This window comes from Neophocaena asiaeorientalis, unplaced genomic scaffold (assembly GCF_003031525.2).
Source record: "Neophocaena asiaeorientalis asiaeorientalis breed wild unplaced genomic scaffold, Neophocaena_asiaeorientalis_V1.1 scaffold263, whole genome shotgun sequence".
In the NCBI taxonomy this organism is placed as follows: domain Eukaryota; kingdom Metazoa; phylum Chordata; class Mammalia; order Artiodactyla; family Phocoenidae; genus Neophocaena; species Neophocaena asiaeorientalis.
In genome coordinates, this window is record NW_020175015.1 from 2,253,712 (window position 1) to 2,268,272 (window position 14,561).

The following is a 14,561-nucleotide window of genomic DNA, read 5'->3' on the forward strand; positions in this document are numbered from 1 at the left end:
CAGAGAGGGGGCACGCTGGCCTGAGGTATCCCGGCGGGAGGGGCAGAGCAGAGCTCTGGGAGGGATGGGGTCAGACCTCCCCCCTCACCTTTCTTCTCTGTGATCAGGCGCACCAGGACCCCAATGGTGTCCTCATTGGCGTCATCAGTATGGTAGGCAGGGTTGACCCCTGGGGAAGAACAGAGAACCATGATCCTAGGGAAGGAGGCAGTGGGACACTCTGGGCTCACAGGCTACACCAGGACATGGCAGCAGAGGGCGCCCCTGGCCTGGCTGTATGCGTACCTAAGGGCCTCCGCTCTGATTCTGAGCCCATTATCACCTTCACTACTTACTCAGCATCACTGCTCCCCGCACCCAGCAGCACCAGGGGCTTAGCGGTTGCAGGGCCATCTGAACTCCACCGTCCCTGCAGATGTGTGGGATGAGGGAACCAGCCTCTCCCAGGGCCTGCCCTCTCCTCTCTTTAGCCTCAGGGAGCTGTGGGCTGCCTCTCTGCCCATGACCTCCGACAGCCCCAGCAAACTCTGCCATCCCAGGCCTATCACCTCCCTGCACACAGCCCTGTCGGTATAACTAACTGAGGACCCGAACCTCAAGAGCATGAGAATGGGCCATGCAATCATTCCTGGGCCAGCAGCAAACAGAACTCCTAGGACTCGCACCCAGGCAGCAGCCAACAGTTAAAGGGAGTCCTAGGCCAGGAAAACAAGTGCAGTTCCAGGCAAAATGGCCTGAGTTGCCACTTTCCTGCCTGCCTAAAGCGCCTGTCCCCCTCCTGACTCTGCAGACTGCAGTGTCGGAGGTTGAAAAGGGCGCTGGCATGGCAGGCGCCATTCTATCTTGACTTGGCCCCCAATTTCTGTGAGCAGTGTATGTGCATGTGGGATCCCGGCCCTACTGGCCCTCAGGGGACAGCGCAGAGGGGTAAGGGGAAGAAAAAAAGGGACCCAGGGCCCTGGGGTAGGGGCAGGAGGAACATGTCTCTCCCTCTGGGTCCAGGGTTCCTAACTCAAACCACAGCCTGGAGCTGAAACCTGAGCCTCTCATGGTCCCTGTCCAAGACAGCTGCCCTGCCAGCCCTTCAGGCCAGAGGTCGGAGGTCACCCTGAGTACCCAGAAAGCAGTCCAACCCTTGAACCACACACACAACTACAGCCCCTGAGGAGTCCAGGCCCTTACAGCTGGGTAGGGCCTCACACAGGGAGGGAATCCCACTGAAGCCACTTGACCTCTGCTCTGCCTCTGCTCTGCCCCAGTTGCCACGTCGGGCCGCCTCACCCTTCCTTCTACTTTGCCAGTCCGCAGTGTCTCCTCTGCGGCCCACGTGCGGCACCTCCGGGAAACTCTCCTGATTAGCCCTCTGCAGGCCTCTCCATGTCAGACCCTCCAGACCAAGTAGGTTCTCAGCCGCGCCCTCTGGCCTCCCCACCCAGCCCCAGGCTGGGCCTCACCGCTGCCTCCGCCTCCAGGACCAGGCCCGACCTCCTTGTGGGCCGTACAGTGGTAGCCCTTCCGTTTGAGCAGGTTACACACCAGGATGCCTAGCAGCCCCATGAGGCAGAAGATGGGCACAATGGCAATAACCGCATACTGGGCAGCTGTCTCCTCGGGGCTGCCCGCCCGTGTGCTGTTCCCAGGCTGCCGCGTCTCCCCCGTGCCGCTCACCCCTGCTGCCACCTCCATGCCACGTCGGGCCCGTCGCCCCTGCTCTGAGCACCACGGAGGATGGAGGCATGGAGGAAAGACAGAGGCAGAGAGAAACACACTCAGAGAGGCCCAGGGCCCGGGTTACTGTGGGCAGGGGTCGGGGCGGTGGGTGATACCGGCATGTCCAGAGCACCCACTCTCCACAATGGCGGGGAAGTAAAGAGCAACTCACACCCTCCTTTTTGGCCATCTGACCAGTCAGCCAGCCTGAGCAAGGCCTCCTCAGCCCTCAGGACGGCCAGACCCTGAGGCCCCTGTCCACCCCTCATGATGGGTCAGAGGGGTGAACAAAAGGCAACGGTGCACATGCCTGGGCACAGCAACACCGGATCCTGCCTCCCCACAGCCTGACCCATGAGTTAGTTGCCTCAGAAGGTGACCAACTCAACAGGTGAGAGGAGGTGCATGTGTGTAAGCGTATGTGCTCACACTCAGCTACGTGGGTTATTTCGAGGGGATAAGGACAGGAGACTGGTTGGGATGTGAAACCCAAGCTGTGGCAGCCACCTGCTGGACAGTCTCTGCCACTCAAAGACGGGGTGAGAAGACACAGCCAGTGGACCTGCTGGACACCCTGTGGCTGCACACCCTCCCCTGGGCTAGGGGAGTGAGGACCCCCACTGCCCCAGACGGACACTGCGGGACCCTTGGGCTCAAGCTCGCCAGACCCCTTCCCACACATCCCCCGCCAGTCCTAGCCATCACCTGCCACTCACCATAACAGCCGCGAGTACCCAAGGGTGTCCAGGAGCACGGCTGACAGGGAACATGGGGGACCTCTGATGGGGCAAACCACCTGCAGGGAGGGAAGATGTTACTGAAGCCCAAAAACTATCCTTAGGAGAGGCTGGACCTTCCTACTGGGCACCCTCACTGGTCCTGACCCACCCCATTTCACAGATGGGAAGACTGTGGCCCACTCAAGAGGTGAGTGAGCCTGGGACCCCAGGATCTCAAGTCCTGGTCACCTGGTCATGAACACCCACACCCCACCCCATGGCTCACCCAGGCTGGCAGTTTCCACATAGTGTGTCTCGAGTTGCCGTGCCCACCTGGGCCTCCAGCCTCCCTTGAGGGCTGCAGCGGGAGTGCGGCTGGCAACGGCTAGAGCCCCAGGAAGCTGAGAAGGTGCCTGGGGGGCAGGACCTGCATAATGTGCCCCGCCCTGGTTCCTGCAGGAGGGAAAGAGTGAGAACAAAGCCAGGAGCCAGGCCTGAGGTCCCTGCCCCTGGCCCTCAACAGTCTTCCCAGGAGAGGTGGATGGGCAGGGCGAGCTCACCAGGTTGGGCTCCTCGCCGGGTGGGCACGGCCAAGGGGTTGTTGATGTTGCAGTGGCCAGAGGCCAGGGCAACAGCTGGAAGAAAAGAGGGCAGGACACAATGAGGGAGCGGAAAGCACCGGGACATGGCATCTCTGGGGCCACCTACCCCCCACCCACTTTCAGTCACCCCAGGCACAAGGACCACCAATATACAGGGCCACCCCCAGGCTTTGGGGACACTCTCTAACCTCAGTCCCTTGTGCTACAAGTAAAATCTGCCTGTCCCAGACCTGCTGCATTGCCATTGCCTAGGCAGGGGAGAACCACATCTGCTTCTGGAAAGTGCTGAAACGCCTCAGACAGGGCCAGATCAGGATCTTGAGCCCCTGGGTCTGTGAGTCACGCCCTTGTAGCTAACCAGGATGATGATGAGGAAATTCTTCCGAATTCCTCTCTCAGGTTCCGCCCCCCTTCCTGCTGCCTTGGTCCACACACCACAGCTGAAAATGTCATTAACCAGCCTCAGTTCATCATCCGTGGGGCCGAGACTGCAGATGGTGCCTCGGGGCCTCGGCTAAGTCTCTGGGACCACATCCTCCTCCGTGACCTTTCCACAACACAAGGCCAGCCCGTTCACACCCTGGGACCCACACAGAGCATGACAGGCCCCAAAGGAAGGATCTTCTCCATTCGTGTCCTCCCCCTATTCCTCTCGGAGCTCCCTCTCTTCCCATTCCAGGTGTGAACTATCTGCCCTGAATCCTGCCCGCAGGGGAGATCCCCCAGTCCTCCAGTTGGGCCCCAGTTTGGGGCAGGCACAGCGTATAGCCAGCTACCCTGAAGGGCAGAGGGAATGTCACACGGGAGGTGCCAGAGACCTCCTCAGGCCCTAGACGTGGCTCCAGCACGTGCCAAACACTGGGAGGCCGACGGCACCAGGAGCACGTGGGGCAGGAGGCGCTTCCTAGGGTCAGACTGCCTCGATTCTTCAAAAGAAGAGCCATGTAACCAACCCCAGTACCCGCCGCAGCACGAGGTTCCTGAGCGCGGGGCTCAGGACTCACCTTCCCCACGGTCCCATCCCCAACTCACCACTAGGAGGCAGGATAGGGGCCAGCGCGGTGGGCTCAGCTTCATCCTCAAGCCCCAGTGGGTAGCCAGCCTCAGGCAGAGGAGGAGAGGCTCAGACGGGGATGGGACAGGCAGGCAGGCAGGCAGCTGCAGTCCTCCTTCCAGGACGGGGCTGGACGGGAACATCGAGAGGTGTCACCGGGCAGGCAGAATGCTGGGGCGGCTTGGCCTACGCTCACCGGCCCTGCCCTCTGGTCCACTGCAGGCCCTAGCAGAGGTGGGGGCACCCTATCTGGGGCCAGCCTCCCAGGGCAGCTTCCCAGTGGAGGAAGGGCTTCCTGCCTCTTCCATAAACAGCCAGCTGCCCTAGGCCCGGGCAGGGGAGCAGGGGAGGAAGGAAGCCTACAGCCTATAGCCTACAGCCTCAACCCCGGGGGTGGGAGGAACGAGAGTGCTGACAGCGACCCCACGCCCGGCCCCCCCACTTGCATCCCCAGCTCTCAGGCTCCTGCCTCTCAGAACTCCTTGGGGCGCACAAGCATGCCCGCCTCTCCTACTTCTCTGCCTTCACTCTTGCTGTTTCTGCTCCAAGGAAGGCCTTTTCTGTCACATTTCAAAGCCCAACACAAAGGCCTCTTGTTGTGGAAGCCTCTCTAGACTTCCATTTCCCCAAAGCTCCCCCACCCCAACCCCATCACTGTGCTGGTCCTCCCACGGGTCCCACGGTCCCGCCTGGCAGACTTCTCCAGAGATCTGGGATGTGTCTGACTGCATCTCTTGAGCCGCGGGCAGACCTGCAGGGGTGGGGAGTGACAGCCAGCATTCAAGCCTTCTGTCTTCTCTTGGGCACCTGCTGTGTGCTGGGCACTGCCCTCAGCACGGGAAAAGGTATGAACAAGACAGGCGCTGTCCCTGTCCTCAGGGAACTCACACCCCAGGGGGAGACCAACGACCAACAGATAAACAGTGAGTGTCCCGCGCCAGAGCGAGGGAAGTGCCAAGAAACCAAATAAGGCATGTGAGGGCACAGAGGGTGATGGGCACAGGCCTGAGGCTGAGCCCCCAGGCTCAAGGGTGTGGCCTCCTCTGTAGAAAAGTCTCCAGCGGAGGACAAGGTTGGAAGAGCAGGAAGAAGAATTTGGATTGCACAAAAGGGATAGTGGCAGAACAAGGGAATTCAATGACCTCTTTCCAGGAGGCCTGTCTCCAGGCTCAGGAGGGTGAAGGAGGAGTGTACATGGAGGACCTCAGGCACAGGCCACAGGCAGCCTCGGACCCCCAAGGGGCAGCCTCGAGCAGCCAAGCCCAGCCTGTTGAGGGGGCCCTGCCCGGAACCCCGGGGATGTCTGATGCCCAGCCTGGCAGGAGAAGCACTGCCTGCAGTAAACCCCAGGTCACGGAAGAGCCGAGAGCCCCTTGGCCTACAGGCGGCCCGGACTTCCCACCAGGAAAAGCAGCCAGAGGAAACTGATCCGGCTGCGCTGTGGGCCTGGCCTGGCACAGACCTTGGCGGGCCAGGGGTTTGAATTACACCCAGGGGAGGGGCTGGGGCAGTGGTCACACTATCCTCGGGACTCTCCAGGTCACTGGCAGTGGCTCTCGGCCCAAGGCCAGCTCAGGGAAAAACCTGGGACAGAAGGTCCAGCCACAGAGTAGAGTGAAGGCTGCACCCTGGCAGTCAGCACACAACAGGTGGCATCCTCTGACCCATCCTCCACCAGTCCCTCCTCCAACATGGTCACAGTGTCCCCCTGCCCAGGCCCAGTTCCTACTCAAGCCCATCTCTCCATGGCCCCCTCCTTGGTTTTTCATGGGAGCTCACCCACAGACTTGACCACGAGCCCCAAGACCTCAGGTTGGCCCCGTGGCCCTGTCCAGCCCCCAGACCCAGCACCCGTCCATATCCCCAGGGTGGGCCAGAGAGCTGGGGCAGGGGTGGAAAGTAAGAGACCCAACGTCCACCGAGGAGAGACTCCCCCCTAGTCCCACCCCTGGCCGTGACTGGCACCTGCTGGGTGACCTGAGCTCACAGGGAGGGGCTGTGCAGCTGCCCACCTCCAGACAGACAGGGAGCTATGGTCTCCAGACCTCGAGGAGGAAAGTGGGGTCCAAAGGCCCAGACTCAAAGCCAGCGAGGGCCCACTCAGGCACATTCACAGACGCTCGGTGCCTAGCGCCCTGACGCCTTCTAATTATGTGCCTTCTAATTACCCTAAACCAGCACTTACTCCAGTCTGCCTGCCCGAGTCTCTGCTTACAGCAGCTCCCCCTGCCCCCACAATCAGCCTGAGCCCCCAGAGGACCTGCCCGGTCAGGCAGCCGCTGGTCTCCACCCAGAACCCCCCTGCACACACGTGGACCCCTGCTGCTCTGACTCCCCTCTGTGCCTTCTCCCCACCCAGCCTCCAGCACCTATGCTCTAAGCCCTGGAACCCTGACTGAAAAGCAAGTTCAGATCAAGCCCCTTGGCTGGGGGAGGGGAGACTGAGAAGGCTCCATCCCCACCCCTCTGCCTTCCAGAAGGCAGGGCAATCAGTGACCTTCCAAAGCCCTGCACCTCGGGGCACCTCCTGAGGGCTTCCTGGGGGAGGGCTGTCAAAGATGGGCAGTGGTGGTGGTCTTCTCCGGCCTCAGGGCTCCTGGCAGAGGAGAACCACCCTTCAAGGCCCCAGGGGCAGAGAAGGAAGTTAGCTTAGAGGCCACTCCTCCCTGAAATCTCAGCCTGGGGGCTGTTCCCACTGTCACCAGCTCCCTGGGGGACCAGAGCCCCTGCTTCACCTTGCTGGGTCTCAGTTTCCTCACCTGCAAGATGGGGATGTTTACGTCCCAGAGCAAGGCTGTCATGAGGTTTAAATGAGGTAACGAGCCTGATGTAGGTCATGTGACTTCCTCCCCATCACCCCTTCTTTTCCTCTACACCTCCCACCGAGGCTTATGACCGTTTGCTTACTTGTTTATTGCTTGCCCCCGTCCCCCTCCACCAGACAGCAGCGAGGGCAGGGATGTCTCTCACTCACCACAAAACCCTGCCCCAGTGTCTGGAGCAGGAGGCCTCCAGAAAATAGGTTCACAGGGGAGGGGGGAGGGGCTCCTCACACTCAGCCCGTCCCCACCCTCCAAAAAAACGCCCAAACCATTAGAACCAGAAATTCCCTGGAAGAAAGCCAACTAGCAAAGCTGAGACCAGGGCCCCAAGCGCGAGATGCCAGAGCCCCAGGGAGGCACAGCCCAGAAGTCCTCAGAGAAAGAGGAAGCTGTGTCACCACCCGGGCCTCCTCAGGCCTCAGCAGCTTCCCCTTTCCCAGAACTGAAGCTCATGGGGTCACCCGGCCTCAGCCTGGGGCCCCATCTCTGCGCATTCCCTCTCCAGCCTCACCCGCCTCCGCGGTGGCCTCCTCCGAGGGTCTCCCACAGATCCATGCTCACCCCACCCCTCGCCTGCCCCCTGGCCTCCTCCCTGGCCTCCACTTCAGCCCCCCACAGCTTAGGCGTCTCAACACCCAGATCTGACCCCCGTCCCTCCCCGCAACTCCAGCCACTGAGAGCTGCTTTCTGTCCCCCACACTTGCCTCTCTCATCTGGCACTGGTACCTGCTGTTTCCTCTGCCCAGAAACCCTTCCCATCACCCTACTGACAGCTACCCTTCCTTCAGAGCTTAGCTCGAAGTCACTTCCTCCTGGAAGCCCCCAACCACCACCTCACTTGTGCAGTCCTCGCCCTGGGTGTGACCAGGCTACGCACCCACCCTTTCCCCACTGACGTGCTGCCCCCGTACCAGGTGCCCAGCACGTGAATAGGTATGTGCTGAACCAGGGGGATCAAAAAAGGCACTCAGGAGAGGGTCCACCTTCTCCCAAGGTCAAGAGGACCAGGGAGCAGGCTGACGATTAAGAAGCCCAGAGGCTGGGCTCGGGGTGGGGGACTGAACCCGGATCTGAAGCCCTTGCCTGACTTGAGAACCAGCCTTCCTTGCTCTGCTCTTCACTGGCTCGGTGGCTGTGGACCCCACCCCCATTCCCCATCCCTCAGAGGGCTGTTGTGAGGCCGAGAGAACACACATTAAATGCTCAGCACAGAGCCCGACACAGAGCAGGCCCTCAGTAAGCATTCACCGTGCCTCAGGTTCCCCACGTGTAAATCGTGGAGGGCGTTATGGCACATACTCGATGGGAGATACGAGGTACAAACGAGATTCTCTTATATTTATGTACAATGCTTGGCGCAGAGCCTGGTACACGGGAGGTGCCCGAAGATACACACTGACAATCTGGGGGATTGGGAGGGTGTAGGAAGGGAGAGGAAAGGTTGGTGGGCAGATCCCAGGTCACACCAAGCTTAGGCTGCAAGCTGAGAAGCCTGCATTTCCCCCAGGGCCTTGAAGGGTTAGCGGGGGAGGGAGAGGTGCGGGACAACTTGCGTCTCAGAGGGCTTGCTGGGCTGCCTGCCAAGTGAGGCAGAGCTGGGGAGACAGAGGTGGGAAGCAGGTAGCCACCTGGAGCAGGGGGTGCGGGGCAGGTATTTGTTTCCCAGCCAGCCTGGGGACCTCCCTGCAGCCTCCAGGGGCTAGGGTTGCCAGGAAACACAGCTGGACACAGGCCTTTCTCGGCAGTGGCTGCACCCTAGGCAGGAAGACAAAGGCCGCCCATCAATAGAGAAATCCAGGTTAGCAAGGAAGCCAGTGGTTCCTTGGCAACTGGGGCTGAAGTAGGGCAGTGCCCACAGTGGGGGGTAGTGAGGACAGCTAGGCATTGCCTCCTTTTCATCCTCTGCCCTCACAGGGAAGGGAACAGACTCCCATCGCCTCGGGCCAGGCCCTCATCCTGGGTTGCCTCCACTCCTCACAGGAGAGGTGAGCGTCCCTGCTTCACCCTTGGGTAACTGAGGTCACCCAGCCAGGGGGAGGTAAAGCATGGGTGGAGCCCAGGCCTACCTGACAGCTTCCCACCTCACTCTGGCCCCTCCTACCCAGGAGCCTGGCCCAGGGCCTGGCGCAAAACAGATGTTCTGAGCGTTTGCCAACCTGACGGCAGAGACTAGGGAGCTGGCGGCACACAGGAGGCGGCTCACCTGAAAGACTATTACAAAGCGCGCGGGCAGGCGCCAGGGAAGGAGGTACTGCCGCCATGGGGGTCTCTGGGGCCTCTGAGGTTTCCTGCATGCAAAGTGCCCTAGTCTACCACAGCTCCAGTAGGAAAAGGCACTGGGACCTGTGAGAAGCAGGAAGCCCAGGGAAGGAGGGGGAAGAGGAAGATCCCAGGATAGAGCCCAGCTCCCTAGGACTAATGAGGGACTGGGAGCCCAGAGATGTGCAGAGGCTGCCTCAGGGCCACTCAGTGAGAAGCGCTCCCCCATTCCCACCCCCAGCCCAGCCTCAGGCAGCCAAGATCTCCCAGGCCACAACCCTGGGGTGAGGACTCCAGGCACACCAAGCAGCAGCTGCTCCCTGGCCCCCCACCAGGCCTGGGCTTAGAAGGCTCAGGGGTGTGAGGTGGGGCCGAGGGGGCTAATTGGCCCTTGAGGCTAAGAAAAGGGCTGAGGCAGCCAGACAGGGCCCACTCAGCCCCTCCCAGTCTGGGTGCAGATGCAATCCCTGCCCCCTCCCTGGCCTAAGCCTGGGGCTGGGAGGCGTGGCAGGGACCCAAACTAGACAGTCGTCTCTGAGGCAGAGCTGGGGGTCCCCAACACCCCTCACTAAGAACCTACTACATGCCCATTCCCTTACCAGGCCTCAAAGACAGGGTTCCAGGCTTCACAAATGAGGAAACTGAGACTCAGAGTACCCTGTAACCACTTAGTCTGAAAGGAGACAAGGTTTCCCATGCCGAGTGGGGACAGGCAGCTGGCAGCCCCTGCTCTTGCCACCCAGACCTGGCATTCCCACTGCTCCCACACGCCCTGCTCCAGCCCAGCACCCAAGCACTCAGAACCAGAGCCTTCCTGGAGGGAGGCCGCGCCAGTTTCCAGGACAGGATGGCAAAGCGCTAGGAGGGCTGGAGGACACCCCACTGCCCACCAGCTGTCGCCACTGCTACCTTCTCCTCCGAGAAGCCACCTTTGCCTCCTGCCCTGGCCGTGAATCTGTACCAATCACTACTGTGCCAGGGCGCCCAGAGTTGCTCAGCCCCGACCAGGCTGACCTGGGGAGGCTTTGAGAGAGACTGAGGGGAGATCACAGGCCCAGCCTGCCCCGTTCTCCGACTCCTCCTCCAGACTCAAGGTGCTGGGGGAAAGAGATTCCCCTGACCCCAGCAATTCCAGGTCAGGACCTAACGAACAGAGCCTGAGGATGGAGGTCAGCCTGAGGGGAAGGCTGGACCCGGAGCAGTCACACCTGGGTTCAAGCTCTAGGTCATCACTTAGGAGCTCTGTGACCTTGGGCAAGTTACTTACCCACCCTGAGCTTCAGGGTCCTCCCCTGCAAACAGGGGTTCTGGTCACTGTCTCCAGGGATGCTGAGGGGATAAATGGAGCCCACTGTAAGTAATACTGGTCAGGGCCTGGCCTGACCAGGCCTCTCCTGAGCACCAGTCCTCAACAGCCCACAAGGGCCAGAGGAGAAGCCAAGCTCAGAACCAAGCAGCATCCAACAAAGGTCACCCAGTGGCTCGGGAGCAGGCAAGAGTGCTTGGGGAACCCAACATCAGTCCCAACAGCATGGGTGGATGAGTCTTGGACGCGCCAGGTGGACCCTGGGTGCCCATTTCCCAGCCCTTACACAGGCCTGTGTCCACCTGCTCCCACGCCAACTGAAGCCACAGTCAGGAAGGCGAGGGGTGCTGAGCAGTCAGGACCCAGCCCTACATCCCCGAACTTGTTTCCGCCTCTGTGATTTGGGACAACTGTGCCTGTCCAGCTGACCTCTTGGCATGGCTGGAGGTTCCACGGTTCATCAGGGAACAGCGACTCTTCTTACAATCAAGCCTCAACCCAGGTGCCACCTCCTGCAGGAAGCCTTCCCAGCCTCCCTGTCAGGGTGGACCCGCCCCTCTCCTGGCCCCTTCAGCCATCATTGTTCGAGGTCCCCTTCAGGGAAGGAGGCAAGCAAGTGCACGCACGCAGGAGGCGGGGCACAGCTCCATCCCTGTGCTCAGTGCTCCTTCTTACCGTGAGGGTGTACAGGTCCAAGTTAGGCCCCTCCTTCTGGAAGCCCTCCTTCCTTCTCCCTCCAACCACACACTCAGACCCTGCCTCTAATTGGCTGCAGAGGCCCCTCCATCCCTCTCCTGTGTCAAGTAGCCAGGGCACACGCTCATAGCCACATGGGCAGTTTATTTATAGAGCACTCATCTTTCCCAGGGTGGCCTCGGAAAAAGCTCTGGCCTTCCAGGCAAACATACCTGGGTTAGGATCCCAGTGACACTGGAGTCCTGCAAGTCCCTTCCCATCTCTGGTCCCTCTTCTCAATGCCTGTACCTGGACGGGGCTGCTGATGACCTGGGCATGAGGCTGAGGATGAGAGCCTCATGGTCCTACCCAGGGCTGAACACACAGCAGGGATGCAGCATCGGCACCTCAGTCTTCCCTGCCACCCCAACTGGGTGCTAAGGTCTGCCAGAGGTCATGTCCCAATCCTGAGTCGGGGTTGGGCGACTGCTCCCAGGCAAAATGCCTCCCCCTCTGGTCCAGCCCTCCTGCCTAACCTGGCAGAAGGGCTGGCCCTATAACGGACGGAGTGGGCCTGAGCAGCCCTACCACCACTTCCTCCTCCCCCTGCAGGTAGCCAGCCTGGTCCTTCTTTGAAAACTGACACCAGAGTTGTCAGACAACCCTCGCCTCCCACCTGGCGCCTGTGGGAGATGGGGCTGGGGGCTGGGCACGAGCTTGAGTGCCAGACTCCAGCACCAGTGACTGTGTGACTCAGACTAGGACTGGACCCTTCTGCCCTCTGAGTCTGGGTTCCCCACTGAGCAGCTTTGGAAGGAAAGGGATGCCCTGCCAGTGCTGCTGCATGGAGCCCTGCACCCAGAACCTAACACACATTAGGGCCTCAGGGGGGAGCGTCCTCTGCTGGCCCAGAATGAGAGCCTTGCCTGAGGAGTCCAGGGCAAGCACCAAACTGGCCCCTACGCACAGGAGTGGCCTTGAGTTTTCGCCCCTAACCCCCAGCACACACTCGGGAGCACTGGAGACCCTGGGTACCAACCTCCCTGTACATCCTAACACACAGTAGGCCCTCAGCCTACGATGGCTGCCCTTCCTCAGGAAGAGGCCTGGCCAACACAGATATGGCAGCAGGAGAGGAGAGGCTGTTGGCCAGGCCGGCCCCACCCAACTGGGCATGTGGTGCCCATGAGGACCCCACCCCTGTGCCTATTCCCAGAGGTGAGGGGGGACATGTGGCACATGGACCACACAATGAAGAAGGACTAACGTTGGGCTGGGAGGGCTTCCTGGGGGAGGCAGTGGGGCTGGGGCTGTACCCTGAATGGTTAGGAGGGTTCTAGAAAGGGGAGACAGCAAATACAAAGGCAGAGTACAACCAAGGCATCTGGTAGGGAAGGAAGAGAGTGAAAATGTAAAGTTCAAAAGGGTCCTGGAAGGAAAACCTCGATGCTAGGATGAGGAGTCTGGACTACATTTTGCAGGCAAACAGTACAAGTTACCTTAGGGAGGCCACTCTGGCGCCGTATGTGAGGGAACTGGAAACGGAGGCAGAAAGGCCAATACAGGAGTTTGGGCAAGGACAGCGAGGCCCAAGCTGGAACATAAGAGACGCCCTGATTTTGCAAAGGCATGTCTCAGGCCTGCTTCCAGTCCTGGGCCACGTCCAGTCTTCTGGGGGACGTGTGGCAGGACAGAAGGTAGGTTCCCTGTCTGGAGGGTGAGAGCCAGAATATCAGGGTTGTGCGGGGCCTTGGTAAGTCCCAGCACTTCTCAGAACCTCATCTCTCCCTCTGTAAAATGAGGCTGACCCTATGAGCAGGGGAAGGGGGCTGAAAGCTTCCCCTCCTTGACCAGAAATGGGCACCTGCCTCCAGCAACTGTCACATGAGTCCCAACTGGGGCCACACTGGAAACCCAGCCGGACCCCACCACCATCCCTGTGGTCCAGGCAGCACAAGTTCCCAAAAAGGTTTGGCTTGGGCAGGGCACAGGGTGGGGCTGGGACCAGAAGAGGAGGTTAACCCTTGGTTAACCCTTCCCCTCTCCCTCCCCTTCCAGGGCCCTGAGCTATTTCCACCTCTTTGCTGGGGATGGAAATAACTCAGGCTCAGCCCCAGGAGACCAAGACAGCTATTCTGATCAGCCCCAAGAAGCACAACTCCAGTCATTCCAGAGAGGACAGAGGGACACCCGGATCCCCAGCTCCAGCTCTCGGCAAAGCAGGCAGCAGTGGGCAGAGCTAGCAGGGTCCTCAGGGAAGAATGGGGACACTGAGGCCCTGAGCGGGTAGGCACAAGCTCAAGGTCACTATTAGCCTTTCCCTCAACCCCCGCAGTGTGTGGGTGGACTGGGGAAAGTGCCCCTAGAACAACTCTGAGCGGGGGCACAGGGCCTCTCAGGTATGGTGAAGGTCAAGTGGGACTCTCAATTCTCCTGCCACTCTTGGAGCCTGGGCTATGCTGCTGACTCCCAACATTCTTCAGAGCCACATGGATGCTCCCCAAACCAGTTACAGGCTCTAGAAGGCAGGAGACAGGACTTTCTGGTGACCTCTGGCTAGGAGGTGAGAGTTAGGGGGAGGGAGGAGGAACAGGAAGACCATGAAACCCAGCCACCCCTAATGTTCTAGACACGTGTACACCACACTCAGAACTCACAATGGCACACCCTGCCGAGGCCACGTTGCCAGCCTGCGTTTGAGAGAAGGAAGCCCAGAAAAGCCATGAGCAGATATTAGGAAGGGGAGTGGCCCTCTCCAAGCATCTTACAGGGCTTCAGGCACAGGAGACCTGAATTCCAGTCCTGGCACTGTCCTGACTCTGTGTGACCTTGGGCAAGTCACTTCGCTTCTCTGAGGTTCTGTTTCCTTCTCTGAAAAACAGTCATCACATCTCAGAGCCACTGTGAGGATTCAACAAGAGCACACCATAAAGCATTCAGCATACCACCTGGCACTGTCTCCCCAAACTCTCTCCCCGACCCAGAATGCAATCAACATTTTCAGAGGATGACAGCAGAGGAGAGAACGTGCAGATCCTTCAGCAGGTGTCTCCTCACCTCTCCTGGGCTAGGGAGCCTGATTTCCATTCCACTTTGCACGAACCCAACAGACCCTCTTGTGTGGGTGGGGGCCTCAGGAGGGTCTAACCCAGATGGCGGAAGAAGCCCTGCTCCAGCTCTCCAAAGCAGAGACGACTCATGCCCCCCAGGAACATGCCCCCTCTCCCCCCAAGAAGAGAACTGAAGAAAGGAGATGGGCACCAGAGAAGTCAACGTCTATGGGTCAGAATTTTCGGTGTGATCTGAGGAGCTGTGCTTCCAACCCTGTCACCAGCACCTGGGCGCAGCCCTGGGCCACTCTGTCCCCAGCAGACAGCCTGCTCCCACCCCCTACTGCAGTCCTTCTGCCTGAAG

General features: G+C 60.2%; 1 protein-coding gene across 9 annotated transcripts in view; it reads right to left on the reverse strand.

The window, feature by feature from the left end:
• The window catches only part of RELT (RELT TNF receptor), a 34,565-nt gene that overhangs the window by 11,959 nt on the left and 8,045 nt on the right, over nt 1–14,561 (reverse strand). For 3 of the 9 annotated variants that reach the window (XR_003005564.1, XM_024761973.1, XM_024761970.1), the window contains 6 exons: nt 4,064–4,214; nt 2,990–3,064; nt 2,716–2,882; nt 2,427–2,506; nt 1,455–1,712; nt 89–169 (listed from right to left, as the gene is read on the reverse strand). Coding sequence is in view for 8 of the 9 variants with exons in the window: in XM_024761970.1 (XP_024617738.1) it covers nt 89–169; nt 1,455–1,712; nt 2,427–2,506; nt 2,716–2,882; nt 2,990–3,064; nt 4,064–4,214 (812 nt within the window). In the remaining variant the exon portion in view is untranslated. The other 6 variants (XM_024761977.1, XM_024761971.1, XM_024761976.1 and 3 more) reach the window with 6 other exon arrangements.